General features: G+C 41.8%; 2 protein-coding genes across 2 annotated transcripts in view; one reads left to right on the top strand and one right to left on the bottom strand.

Annotated features, from left to right (window-relative positions):
* The window catches only part of pde3b (phosphodiesterase 3B), a 46,334-nt gene extending 37,742 nt beyond the window's left edge, over window positions 1-8,592 (top strand). Inside the window, 5 exon segments of the mRNA XM_020606289.1 lie at window positions 856-1,055; window positions 4,475-4,678; window positions 4,879-5,040; window positions 5,555-5,813; window positions 5,909-8,592. Coding sequence (XP_020461945.1) covers window positions 856-1,055; window positions 4,475-4,678; window positions 4,879-5,040; window positions 5,555-5,813; window positions 5,909-6,123 — 1,040 coding nt within the window. The 3' untranslated portion in view covers window positions 6,124-8,592.
* Window positions 8,593-9,209: 617 nt separating this feature from the next.
* cyp2r1 (cytochrome P450, family 2, subfamily R, polypeptide 1) lies at window positions 9,210-12,827 on the bottom strand. The gene is made up of 5 exons (XM_020605561.1): window positions 12,615-12,827; window positions 11,905-12,046; window positions 11,120-11,752; window positions 10,641-10,970; window positions 9,210-10,080 (listed from the first exon to the last, which is right to left on the bottom strand). The coding sequence occupies exons 1-5, from the start codon at window positions 12,789-12,791 to the stop codon at window positions 9,863-9,865; spliced, it is 1,500 nt and encodes a 499-aa protein (XP_020461217.1). The 5' UTR covers window positions 12,792-12,827; the 3' UTR covers window positions 9,210-9,862.
* Between the last annotated feature and the right edge of the window lie 2,189 nt (window positions 12,828-15,016).

Below are 15,016 nucleotides of genomic sequence, written 5' to 3'. Positions count from 1 at the left end.
TCTGATGACAGAAAGACAGACTGACTGATTCTGTTTGTGGCTTCTAGAAATTATTTATAGGATGTGGCCTTTACCATACACATGGCCATGGACGGTTTGGTTTAAAATGTAGGGATTCCTTAGCTGCAGCACGGTGGTGCGGTGGTTAGCGCTGTTGCCTCACAGTGAGAAGGTTCTAGGTTTGAGCCCCGGCCAACCCGGGGCCTTTCTGTGCGGAGTTTGCATGTTTTCCCCGTTCTTGCGTGGGTTCTCTCCGGGTGCTTTGTCCAAAGACATGCAGCATAGGTTGACTGGTGTCTCTAAATTGCCTGTAGGAGTGATTGAGAGTGGTTGTTCGTCTGTGTTAGCCCTGCGATGGACTGGCGACCTGTCCAGGGTGTACCCCGCCTCTCGCCTGCAGCTGGCTGGGATTGGCTCCGTGACCCCATTTGGGACTAAGCGGTTTAGAAAATGGATGGATAGATTCCTTAGCTAAACTCTGCTGCTGATATTTTAGCACTAGTAGAAATTATCTGAAGATTAACCATTGTTTTCTCCCACTGTGACTACTAGAACAGCTGTCATTTGATAAGGGAGGCCAGAGAGAAAATGGGAGTGGTATGACAAATTGTGTTAATCAGTGAATAATTGAGAAAAGAACATGTCTCTAAGGCTCTATCATCATTAGGCTTGTGACTGTCCCCTGCTGTTTTGCAATCCATGTAATTTTGGCTGAAATTGTTGATCTAATGTTTTTTGTAATTTCAGAAAAGATACAATTCTAAACAGATTTTATAATGACGGCATAGGTCTGTATCTTATTTTTCATTACTGTGACATTCATTGACTTCCATCTTGTTTGTTGTCATGTTCCAGATTCAGACAGTGGGATCTCTCCAGGCAGGATATCCTACGCTTCCTCCAAGAGCTCCTTGATTTCAGATGACAGCTATGGCTGTTTGGCCTGGAACATACCTGCCTTGGAGCTCATGGCCCTTTATGTAGCAGCTGCAATGCACGACTATGACCATCCTGGTCGCACAAATGCCTTTCTAGTAGCCACTAATGCACCTCAGGTATTCCACAGCATTTAGTGGTTCTTTAAAGCGATGTAGATTGAATTGACACACTGGTTTTGCTCACTGGGGGCACATAAATACGCACAGAGAATAAAGATGATAGGGTATATAGAAAGAAGAGACCACTCCCACCAGGATAGAAATGTTACATCATAGGATAAAGGTCATCATGCAGAACAACTTTGTATTGATTTGCAGCAATCCTTCCCTCAGACAGAGCAAGTGGATCCAAGCCATACTATTAAAATGTCCCCCACAGCATAACAGCACCAATCGATCCCCTCACTGTGGGGGTCAAGCATTCAGGTTTTTGCTTTAATTTGACACCTATCTGTGCATGTGTACTTGGCCTATTGTTGCAGTTGTCCAAGCTTTCCATAGAAAGATCCTACCTGGATATTCAAATCAAATCAAATCAAATTTTATTTATATAGCGCCAAATCACAACAAAAGTCATCTCAGGACACTTTACAAAGTAAGGTCTAGACCTTACTGTTATCAATATTATTACATAGGGAAAACCCAACAAATCCCCCTTGAGCAAGTGCTTGGCGACAGTGGGGAGGAAAAACTCTCTTTAACGGAAGAAACCTCCGACAGACCCCGGCTCTTGGTGGGCGGCCTTCTGCCTCGACCGGTTGGGGTGAGTGGATAGAGGAGAGACAAAAGAAGAAAAGCAACAAGACACAACAATCAAACACTGAGGGGAGGGGAGGGGAAAGAAACTCAGAGCATCATGGGGCCCCCAGCAGCCTAGGCCTATAGCAGCATAACTAAGGGAAGGCTCAGGGTCACCTGATCCAGCCCTAACTATAAGCTTTATCAAAAAGGAACGTCTTACGTCTAATCTTAAAGGTAGAGAGGGTGTCCGCCTCCCGAACTGAGACTGGGAGTTGGTTCCATAGGAGAGGAGCTTGATAGCTAAAGGCTCTGCCTCCCATTCTGCTTCTGTGGACTCTAGGAACCACAAGTAAACCTGCACTCTGAGAGCGAAGTGCTCTGTTAGGATGATAAGGCTCTACGAGGTCTTTAAGATACGATGGAGCCTTGTCATTAAGGGCTTTGTATGTTAGGAGAAGGATTTTAAATTCTGTTCTGAATTTTACAGGGAGCCAGTGGAGAGAAGCTAATATGGGAGAGATATGATCTCTCTTGCTCGTTCCTGTCAGTCCTCTGGCTGCAGCATTTTGGATTAACTGGAGGCTTTTTAGGGAATTATTGGGATATACTTATAGTAAAGAGTTACAGTAGTCCAGCCTGGAGGTAACAAATGCATGGACCAGTTTTTCAGCATCACTTTGGGACAGGATGCTCCTGATTTTTGCAATATTGCGTAGGTGAAAGAAGGCAGATCTAGAGACTTAGCTTTTGTGTGATTTAAAGGACATATTCTGATCAAAGATGACTCCAAGGTTCCTCACAGTAGTACTGGAGGTGAGAGCTATGTCATCTAAAGTAACTATATGATTAGACAGCAGATTTCTAAGGTTTTCAGGCCCAAGCACAATGACTTCAGTTTTGTCAGAGTTTAGAAGTAAGAAGTTGCAGGTCATCCAGGCCTTTATGTCTTTAAGACATGCTTGAAGTTTGACCAGCTGACCTGATTTATTTGGCTTCATAGATAAATATAACTGAGTATCATCTGCATAGCAATGGAAATTTATGTTGTGCTTCCTGATAATATTGCCTAAAGGGATCATGTATAAAGTGAAGAGAATTGGGCCTAACACAGAGCCCTGTGGAACGCTGTGACTAACGTCAGTTTGTGTGGAACATTTGTCATTGACATGAACAAATTGAAATCTTTCTGATAAATAAGATTTGAACCAACTTAGAGCAGTTCCTTTAATCCCAATAACATGTTCAAGTCTCTGCAGTAAGATGCTGTGATCAGTGGTGTCAAAAGCAGCACTGAGATCTAAGAGGACAAGTATGGAGACAAGTCCTTTGTCCAAGGCTAGGAGAAGACACCATATTGCTGATATAATCTTGAACTTTGCATTTGAGTATGATAATCACTTTATTGGCCAAGGATGTTATACACCAAGGAATTTGTCCAGTACAGAACTGAGGAAGTCATCTGTGGGGCCAACTCACACACCCCACAAACACACACAAACTGATGGCAGTACTGTCCCTGCGACACACTGCTCTGGCCATAGGGAGCAACTTGGGGTTCATTGTCTTGCCCAAGGACACTTTGACATGTGGACTGGGGAGAACGGGAATCAAGCCGCTGACCTTCCAGTTGGGGATGACGGCTCTACCTCCTGAGACACAGGAGCCCTCACTGGCTTATCATCATTTATCCCAATATCTGTACTTTATTGAGTTATTCATTCAGCATAGGGAGAAGATGTTTCAAACCAACAGACCAAATCAATTAACACTGTGTTGTCCCTAAGACAAGTGCTGTGTATAAACACAAAATCAGATGGCTATCTCTCTGCTCTACTGACAGCCTATCTGAGTGGCCCCTGGTGGCTGCTGCATAGACAGATAGTAAACAGTGATTAATGCACTTCATGAGGAGCCACACAGAAGAGTGTGCTTCCTTATCCCATGCATTTCTTTGAATAGTGACGCATTTTTGGCTTACCTTCGTATCACAGTGAGTCACGTATTAGTAGAACTAAAAACTATTCGCTGGAAACAGTGTTTTGTCCTCTTATGAATCCTTATTTTTAAAGTTAATCTTTAACTCAACAGTCAACATTTCCTTTACATGCTTGAAAATGCAAAACCAACATATTCAAGCTAGTCAAACTATGCAGTGTCTTTCCTTAATATGCTGTATATAAATACAGCCATGGACAGTAATTTGATGTCTATAAAAACTGTCTTAAATGGAGATCATAATCAGAACTGACTCCTCACCACAGAGCCAGTTAATCCTATTGTGCTCTCTCATTGTGGTCAGTCATGTAAATAAGGGGTGGAAAGGTCAACTGTGTGCCCCAGTTTAAATATTGTATTTTCACAATATGTTCAGTGATTGCACTCACACTGTCTGGGTTTTGTAGAAGTCCCAGGAAACTGGGTTAAACGAAAGAAGAGGGAACCCTGAACCTATTGATTGCTAATAATATTGACAACCACTTGTCTGTTAAATTGATCTTTTAAATCTTTCTTGGTGTCTAATGTCCCTGTAACAGATTTTCCCTTCAGGTATACGTGTGTGTGTGCCTGTTATCACTCTGCTTTCATAACCAAATAACTTCATGTCCCTTTTGTCTCACTTATTGAGTGCTTGCTATTTTTAAATCCATTATCTAAATTGCGTAATACATGTGCAGACATTATGTAAGCAAACGAACTACTGACATTTTCGAGGAAGTTGTTAGGATACTAAGAAGACTTGGTTTACCATCTTTCCCTCTCTTATTCACTTGTCTTTTCCTTCCTGTGCGGTGTAGGCAGTGCTGTACAATGACCGTTCAGTGCTGGAGAACCACCACGCTGCATCTGCCTGGAGCCTCTACCTGTCTCAGCCCGAGTTCCACTTTCTGGTCAACCTGGATCATGTGGAGTTCAAGCGTTTTCGCTTCCTTGTCATCGAGGCTATTTTGGCCACAGACCTCAAGAAGCACTTTGACTTCCTAGCTGAATTCAATGCCAAGGTCTGAGCTGAAGAAAGCTTAACAGAGAGATGCTGAGAATAGATAATTACCAATTTATTGATTCTTTTATTTCTGGTAAAATACGAGTTGAAGCATTAGGAGAATGGTGCGATAATGCAGCATAGCATAATGGATGCAGAATAAAATGAAATAACATATTGATCTGTTTTAATAAGGCATCCATCTTTGTTTGTTTACAGGTGAATGATGTGAGCAGTCCAGGAATTGACTGGACCAATGAGAACGACAGGCTGCTGGTGTGCCAAGTGTGTATCAAGCTGGCAGATATCAATGGACCAGCTAAAGTCCGTGACCTACACCTCAAGTGGACAGATGGCATTGTCAATGAGTTTTATGAGCAGGTAAAGCCCATACACAAATTTACACAATTTACACTCGGCCTTTTCCTGTCAGGGGTCGCCACAGCGAATTGTCACACTGACAATTTGCATGTTGACATTTGGCACATGTTTTACACTGGATGCCCTTCCTGACACAACTCTGACTAAAACCCGGGCAGCAGCACAGAGAGCGCTGCTCCCTAACCACTATCAGGGAACCCACACTAATTTACATCGACCATTTCATTTTATCTTCAGATTTTCAAAAGAAATTTACAGTAAATAAAATGGGTTAAAATCTATCATGAACCTTTCAGCTCAGTGCACTTCTGTATAGTTCAGTTTTTATTGTCCTAAACTGAAACTTTGGGTTTGTACATAGCAAAAACAGATGCTATAAAACAAAATATCAGGTAAGAAGTGTAATAATAGCATTGTGCTTCTCTGTGTGTGATGTAGTTTGACTCGGGTATCAAGGTTCATTGTCTAAAGATTTAACCATATGGTTTAAACCATATTTGTTGTTGATCTGCAGGGAGATGAGGAAGCCAGGTTGGGATTACCCATCAGCCCCTTCATGGACCGCGCCTCTCCGCAGCTGGCCAAGCTACAGGAGTCTTTCATCACCCATATTGTAGGGCCGCTTTGTAACTCTTACGATGCTGCTGGCCTGCTTCCTGGCCACTGGATTAATGAAGCAGGATTGGAGGAGGACGATGAGGAGGGGCAGGTGGACACAGACACAGATGAAGATGAGGATGAGGAAGATGAGCTAGAAGATGAGGTGGCACCAAGTAAGATTTGACAACAGTAGCTCATGATTCAAGTTCTATTTATATATATATTACATTAGTTATGCCAACATATTTTTGCATTTTGCTCATTGCAGAAAGGAGGAAAGGTCGCCGCAGGTTGTTCTGCAGCATCATGCAGCACCTGACAGAGAACCACAAGGTGTGGAAGAAGGTCATCGAGGAGGAGGAGAAGAGCAAAGACCTCAGCAAACAGCAGCAGCCAGACAGCCTAATTGCCAGCCTGCCTTCCTCCCCGTCAGATGATATCCAGGTCATCCAGGAAGAGGAGGAGGGAGAAGAACGTCAGTAGCAGGAGGACAAAGGAACAGAGATGCATGAAAAAGAAGAGAAGCGGCAGTAAAAAGACACGAGTCCCCTCAACCATCTGCCTTTCACCAACACACATATATATTAAAAGATTCACTGTGCAGACACTCAGATGCTTAAGCAGTCACTGTTCTTGGAGAAAGAAAAAGGCCTTACTACTGTGAGCGGATCCTTGCTGCAACGGTGGGAGCCCAACTCCTATGCACTTTCACCCCATGGAGAGTCAAGTGCACCCAGACAGAAAGCACCAGAACTGAGGAAAAAGGTGCAGAAGTAGGACGGGGTCCAGCATGAACTTTATGGTAACCTGGCTGTTATGCTGCCTTGAATGCAAAGCGCTTACACCTCCCTTAGGTACAAAACAAATCCTGTCTATTTAAAAATGAAAGGTAGGGGGAAAATAATGAAGTAAGCAACATCATGAAGTGACTGATACCCTTTACCAAAGTGAACAGTTCAAACATAGAAAGACATGAGACTGGGACTGTTTCAGCCTCAATGTCAGGTATATTTTTGAATTATATATCAAATGTGCCTGTTTGAACATTACTGAGTCCATATTGGCCCAGAGCCTAGGCTTGTGTAGTAGTTCTCTCTTGCTGGCGACACAAACACTGTATCAGACTCAGTCACAGAGACATTATTGAAATGTTGACTGATTAATAGCATTATATCTGCATCATTTTTGATGCTTTTACTCATGTGTACCACCTGTCCTTTTGTTAGTTTGTTTCTTTGACTCTCCTTGCTTCAGTTTGTTTGTGTGCATGTGAATGTTTTTGGTGAGAATGTGTCAGAGCGATTGAGTAGGGAGAAAGAGCACATTTTTAATTATTTTAGTAAACCGTGTGCATGTTTGAGTGTCCTTACAGTAATGGTTGGTTTTTAATCAGTGAAATGTCCTCTGGTGTTTAACTCTTTGCATTCAGATCAGAAGTGCTGTTACAATGGAGTCATTTTCCTTTTTGATTATAAGTGTTTTTTAAAGGTTACTCAGGATTCATGCAAAGTTAAACAATTATTTTGCAAGAATTTATGTCATTAATATGAAACTTTAAAAGCTAAGAAAATTAAAAATCTGGGTGACTGAAGTAGTTTGTAATCTCTTAATGAACAACTTGACTACAAACAAATTGAAGCAATTGAAATCCTCTGACAGAGGAGCATACAGGATGTGCTGTATCTTGGCCATTGATACACTTTGTATAATCTTTCTACAACCTCAATGAAGAAAAGCTTTCCTTGATTGTCAGCTGACTTGCAGTTCTTTAGTAGTATATTAGACCATTAGTTTTAGTTCTAAATGTCAGTTTCAGCCAGCTGGCAGACGCTGATGTTTAGACAAATTGAAAGCTTACTTTTCATCATTTTTTTTAACTTTTTTTTTTTCCTTCTTTCCAAACCCATCACTTGGCCAGTGTATAAAGAAAGGATCCAGGGTTTCATTTCATTTTTGTTTATATATATAATTATATTTAATGATGTACCATGAGGCAGGTTTTAAAAGTGTTAGTTCTCTATTTTTCTCTCTACAAATTTTTGGCATTCCACTAGAACAAGACGTTTTATGAAAGGGAATTCTGAATTGTTGCCTAGCTCCTTTATCACCTTATTAAATCATAATCTCTGGATAAAATATTGTGTAAATTGATATAGTGATATTTAAAGACAAGAATAGATACAGGTGTGCACATTTTAATACCAAACAAGTGTTTAGCCGCTGTACAAAAGAGTATGTGCATATAAATATATATATTTTTAAATAATCAAATGAATCTTGTTTTCTACACGCTGACACATTGTACATTGAGATCCTGTAATTACCGTTGCGTTTCCAGAGTTTTTATCTACTTCTATTTACAGGTGTGGACCTGTGGGGTTTGGTGTTTCTTTTTTTTTTTTTTTTTTTTGCTCACTTTCAGCCTCTCCCTGTTCTGTATCATAACCACTCTTCTATTTTCCTTTCTCTTCGTTATCACTGTTGTCTCAGCCAACCTAACTAAGGCCAAACTTTACCTACATACAGTAGTTTGTGGGCCATGATATGCTGATTGGAAAAAAGGTTCTGGGTTCAAGTACTGTTCATGCAAAACAAACAACCTTGAGTCAAATATTCCAACCGGGTTCAAAGGTGCAGCGACAGCGGCAGGAGTCAGCTGGTCGGAGCCATTGGCATTCTGATAACGCTGTCGTCAGTTATTCCACACAGAAACCTTGGAAGCTCCCAACTTGACATATTCCGGCTCATTAAGTTGTAGGTTTGTTGGATTCTCACTGCGCAGTCTCTCAAACCACAGTGTCCTCTGATGATTGTGCCATAAATACATCTATGAATGTCTGTTACCCTTATGTAACATCCATATACATATGTTTGTTTAATGTAACCATTCACCCTTATCTACAGTGTGGGAGCAACTGATTTTTGTTGTTATTTATAGCTGTCATAAAACACCATCCCTAAAGTATCAGCAGTTCTCATTGATTTTCTTTTATTGGTTTGTGTCTGTGTGAACTCACAATACACTTTATTTGACAGTTTATTTTTTCCTTTGTCCATGCCACCCCAAGTAAACAGAATAACCTTAAAGCCCTTAAATATACCGACCGTATACCCACACGAGCATTTGTACTTACAAGCCTGGCTAGATTTACTCTCATAGCAGTGTGTCCAAAGTGTTGATTGACATCTTGCTCACTCTTAAATATGTTGCACTTGTTAGAACGAGGTTCAATCAGCCACAGTAATTACAAATACCTGTGTAGGTGTGCTGAGCCTTTAAAACTGCTTTTATAAATATTTTTAAAAAGTAAATATTTCTAAAAAGTTGTAAAAATCCACTCTACAGTACATGGGCACCAAATGGTAGACCATGTAAGCAAGTAACTGGTGAACATAGTGCAGCATTTAGCCAAGAGCCAGGTATTTCCTTCAAAATTCACAAGGTTGCCACCTGTTTTCATGTTGATCGAACAATTTGGCAAGTATTGAATGAGATAATCTGTGGTCTAGTTAACAGAAGACAATTTTTCAATATCTTAAGAAAAAACTTTATACAAAAAGAGCACCATTTAGCAGAAACCATGCTGCAGTCAGTTTCTAAAAATCCACCAGGGTTACATTTGGTTTCTAAGAAAAAGAGTTCCAGAGAGCGTTATCCCTGGAGAAGGGGTCAGCGTCAGACCAGATGACGTTAACCTTGACCCATGTTCACACACACTGTTCAGAACATGGGTCTGTTAGTTAGCTTTGCCCCACATACACAAAGTTGTGGTGTCATTTGTCTAACCCGAGGCTGTCCTGAGAGTACAAGGTTATCATTAAGTATACTTACTATCATTCACTGATATATTTCTAACCCATCGCTACCACAGCAAGGTTCATAGACATTTCGTTCTCTGGGCACAGAGCACCTCTCATAAATCAGCTGCACGCTCATGTTCCCCAGATGTCCTTCGGCACAGTTTTGACACCTCCCCTGCTACTTAAAAATGTTGTGCAAACATGCATATTGCTCAGTAAGAGAGTTTGACAGTAAATCCTGATCAAATTCTCATATGTAGAGAGCCACCTCAGTAACTGAAAGTCCTTTGGTAAAACACTATTGCAAATGGACGCTACAAGCAATAGCGGTACAATACTGTGCAACTGTATCGTTGGGTTGTATTGCTGTGCAAAATAGTACAATTCTTGCTTTAAATAAGCTGTAATAAAATTTGCCGACCTAGTTGTGATTAGGAGCGTCTCCAGAGCAGGGAACTTTCTGTTGCCTGCGGACAGCACAGATGTTGTAAGGTTTGGGCTGTAAGGTCATGCCCAGTTTGGGAGTGAGAGAGGGAACACTTCCTGGAGGGAACTGAAGATGAAACCTCTGCAACAAAGTGGTGAAAAAGAGGAACATCTCCATTCTGGCCAGCTGCTCACCCAAGCAATGGCGCCTACCTGAAAAAAGAAAATTATTTCATTTAGGGTCTCATACAGTCACAGTCACAACATCTGGATAATTTGGAGAGCACTACAGATGAAAAACAATGGATGCTGTCTAAGGCCATATAAAAAGAGGAACATTTTATGAAATAAGAAATTATAAATGTGTGTCATATGAAGCAACATCTCATTTTTGATTTTGAGAATTTTGTGGATGATATGAATAATATGGCTAATGGTTTATGTTAAGTTTGATCTTTCTATGTAATACAGGTACACGTAGGGTTATTTTAACTGGAAAAAGTAGATAGCACTGAGAAAAAAGCCTTAGACAGAAATTTGGTGTATACAACACCTGCCCACCATCACTCCACAATTCAATATCTGATATTCCGGTCCCCATACCTGCCACTCAACTGATCTGATATCCTAGTTAGCAAACAAGGAAATTCTCATGACTTTTAAATGTGGTCAATGAAATAACCACTCACTGGCGACTGTCTTGTCACTGACTACAGCTACTATAATTTAGATCATTGGCTTTTGCTGTTTTAGAGAAGCATAGAAAAACTAACCTAAGGAGAATGGAAGGAAGGCCTCACGCCTCACAAAATTGCCACTGCTGTCCAGAAATCTCTGAGGTGAGAAAACCCCCGGATCACTCCAGTACTTCTCATCAAAGTGCACTGAATAGAGGTTTGTGATCACCATCGTGCCTTTGGGAATTGCGTAACCTTTGACTTTTGCATCCTGGGAGGTGGCACGGAAAATGCCGAGTGGGACAATGTTGCAGAAGCGGAGGACCTCATGGAGAACAGCCTCCACGTAGGGCATCTTCTGTTTGTCCTCCAAAGTGGGTGCCCTCCCATTGACCAGTACCATGTCGATCTCCCTCTGCACCCTCTCTTTGCAGGGAAAAACAGACACTATCAGGCATGTAAGCATGTGTAACATCACATAACTAATACATTTAGAGTAAATTGTGCCTTAGATCTCACTCATGGTCACACTGAAAGTAAAATGATCTCATAAGGATGATGCTTCAGCTACTGACCTTGTATGTTGGGGTAGAGGGCCATATACAGCATGGCCCAGCGCAGGGTATTAGTTGTGGTCTCTGTGCCAGCAATAATGAGCTCACCCACTGAATAGATGAGGTTCTCATAGGAAAAAGAGGAACTGGGATCTCCTGCATTTTGCTCCAACTCATCCAAATAGGCATCAACATAGTGACGAGGTACATGTGGAACTCTGCCCTGTGAAAAACGCTTTATAACCTGCAATAAGAAGTCATAAACCTCAGCAGCATTGCGGAACAGCTTCTGGTGTTTTCCAAAGGGCACATATTCAAGCCAAGGGAAGGCATTGTAGAGGAAGGCCCAGGAGCTCACTGCGAGCTCCACGTTCTCACTGAATATCTCAATCATGTGCTGGAAGTTGTGGTCGTCGTAGGTAAAACGCTGTCCAAAAAGAATCAGGTTGGTGATGTTGGACACAGCATTGGTCACATAGTGTTTGGGGTTGAAGGGTCTTCCCTTGTGTTCGTCAATGGCATCAACAAAGAACAGGCACTCCTCTGAGATCTTTCTCTGAAACAGCCACTGGCCACTGCCAAAGTAGTGGAAAGAGTTGCAAGCTAGTTTACGGTGTTCGATCCAGCCTTTGCCATATTTACAATTAAGAAGCCCTGTGGATAGTGGAGATAAAATAAAACAGAAGAACTAAACCACCTAAAGTAAAAATACTACAATTAAATGCTTTGATGAACATTTCAACTGTAATTTTATTAAGCTGCTCTTCCAAGAAAATAAGTATTGTGATCATTTCACAGCATCTTACCTCCCATTTTGGTCATTTTCTTGAATAAAGGTAGTGATGGGCGATCGGCAAACACCTCACTATGATGGTGCAGGCAATCCCTGATGCAGTCGTATCCATTTAAAACTACAGTCAAGATGCCTCCCAGGTCAAGACTGAAAATCTGAAAGGTAAAAAAATTGCAAAAATGTATTCCTTCTGTTCTTTCCACACATTTTTATACAACTGAATGCTTATGTCATATAGCCTAATGTGAGATTTGTAACACAACTGTAGGCATGTTGCAACATTTTGCTTGTGTCCACTCTCTGGGTGATTTTTCGAGAGCCAGAAAACTGAGGTTGAATTAAACTTCTATTAGCCAGGAACTGTGATTATACATATTTTCTGGTCTCTAATAGATAGATAACCTTATAGGGCCTGCTTCATAATTTTAGAAATACACTGCTTTACCAAAGGGAAGTCTACGTCCTATGTATTTTTGGGAGGTGCCTTTCATTTTTCCTAGCCCCTGAATTGCAGGTTCCTTTACCCCAAGCAAACGCCAGAGAGCAAAATGTAAGGGTCACTCTTGTTCGCAGAACACTGGTGAGCAGTGTATGCATGACCATGTGTGTGTCATCAAAGTCTGAAACCTCTTTATAGGGTCATGCACTGCACTGTTTGCAGCGCACTGAGATAAAGAGCAATGCAGTCACAAAATACACTGGATACTGCGTGAGAGTCATTACCTGTCCATGAAATTCACTCTGCTTCTTAAGGAAGACGTGGGGCTCGGTGGCCAAAGAAAGAATATTCCCTATCACAGGGATGGGAGACGGACCAGGAGGAAAGCCCGGGGGTCTTCTCTGCTTGACGAGCTGGCGAACCAGAAGGAAAGCGAGGAGCGCGAAAGCCACACAGCCCATACAGAGCAGAGTCTGTCCGCAGGACACCGACACCAGAGAAGGTGATTTGGTTGAAACCATCTTTTAAAAATACTTATTTTTTCACTGTGCCTAAGTCCCTCTGCCGACTTCTGCTTCGTTCTCAGAGGAACTGAAGCGCATATGTAGGCCTGTCATCTTGCACACTGGCCAGATCAACAGTTGAACTTCGCCCCGATCGATAACTGGAACATTTTAGGGGATGCTTAGGTCGAGTTCCTGGCTTCGTTTAACCCACAGTTCATCAAGTCAGTTATTCGTGTTTAACGTTGCAAATTGTATTAATACTTTTGTGACACAGAAACAAAGGTGCAAACTAGCGCTTTGGTTCAAGAGTGAAGGTAACACTTGCACAAGCTCTAACTGACATCAATCAATATAAGTGCAATTACAATATATTAACAGGGGAAAGTGGGTTTTGCTGAGCCTAGCGACGAGCAAGCAAACCAATGTTTCGAGGAAACCACAGAGAAAATTGCGCACACTACTTGGAAGAGTCATTCTTGTAAGGGAGGAACATGGAATATGGTGCAGCACAGTGTGTTCAAATACAGGCTCTGTGAATTTCAGATTAACTTTAAATACTGTTTTTTTTCTCCTAAGAAGAACAAAGATTAATTCACAATAATTGAGCAAAATAAAATTTGCTAGAGTAATTTTGTAAGAGAGAGTTTATGCTCACTCAGTGTGAGGATAAACTATTTCTCATGCAAGGTAAATTAAAATTTGATGGCTAGTCAAAATACATAAAATTCCCTTATCCAGGAAATTTTATGTGTATACACACACACACACACACACACAGTTTATGTTTCGTAGTCAATGGGGACTTTACATTGACTTACATGCATTTCCTGTAGACTAACCCTAACCTTAACCAGAACCACTACTTGCCTGACCCTAACCCTGACCCTAACCTTAACCTAACCCTAAACCATGTTGCCACCCTAAAATTCAATTTCTTGCCCATGGGGACCTTAATTTAGGTCCCCACCGTGAAATGGGTCCTCATGAGTTGGTATGGAGTCAGGAAGAAGTCCCCACGTAGCAGGAAAAACACACACACACACACACACACACATTGTTAGGAACCGCTCGAACACACTAATGAGCGAGCGGAAAAAATAACGGACCCAGGTAGCAGTGGGATTTATTTACAGTGCTAGTAGTGAACAAAATATTTATATGAATGAGGAGGAGTGAGACGACCGGGTGTCGATCAGCGGTAGCAGGAAACACAGTCAATGGAATGATGACGGGCTGGGCTGCGGATGTCGGATTCACCCCTGGGCTGGTCGGGGTGGAGATGATGATGACTGAGAGAAGAGAAACAGAGAGACAGATTAAAGGGGACTGTGCATCGACCTGTGAAGTGGTGGCTGGTAGAGCTGAGGGAAACCAGGATCCAGAGGAGCGGTCGGATGAGGAGGAAAACCAGATGCGGGGGGGCAGGATAGAGACTCAGGCAATAACTGAAAACAGAGAGAGAGTACTGGGCAAAAAACGATAACATACACGGGGCCTGAAGACAGAGAAAGAACTGGCAGGGTAGTGAACGGTGAGCAGTGTCTAAGTAAAGAGGGGAACTAACGAGGCGCAGCTGGTGAGAATCAGTGAAGTGGGGCAGGTGTGTCTAATAGTGCAAAGGAGCTGACTAGTGTGAGGGAAGGAAAAGAGGAAGGTGCCGCCGGGCAAACCTGACACACATCACATGTATAGATAGAGTATATATCCCAAAACTGAAGTGAAAGGTACCAGTCATTATGAAGAATCTGCTTGTTCCTTCAACACATTAAAGGTTAGGTCATGTCATACATTTACAGGGTAGAGGTTAAGGCATGCAGCACGTTCCAAACTTGCATAGATGTGTGAGATGTTCCAGGCTTGTAGGCTCAAGAGCTGCACTTGTCCAGACAGTATATCCCTGGACAACTGTGTATGTTTTAAAATGGGTATCACATTGTAGGCTAGTGGTTGTTTTTTCAAACAAATAAACACACACTTTATCAACTATTCACCAATATATCTGAAACAATCCTGTTATACACAAACAATTAGCATTTATTCATTTACTGTCTAGGCAGTTTTCCTGTAGTCTGTAGACAAAAGTGGAGAATGGATTGAGGCTGCAGAGGAAAAAATGTTGTGTGATAGGTTCATCACAATTGGCTCCTCATTAGACATGAAGTTGTTTATCCAGTCATTCC

Source organism: Monopterus albus, unplaced genomic scaffold (assembly GCF_001952655.1).
Source record: "Monopterus albus unplaced genomic scaffold, M_albus_1.0 scaffold4.1, whole genome shotgun sequence".
NCBI lineage: Eukaryota > Metazoa > Chordata > Actinopteri > Synbranchiformes > Synbranchidae > Monopterus > Monopterus albus.
This window is presented reverse-complemented; position numbering and strand designations above follow the sequence as displayed.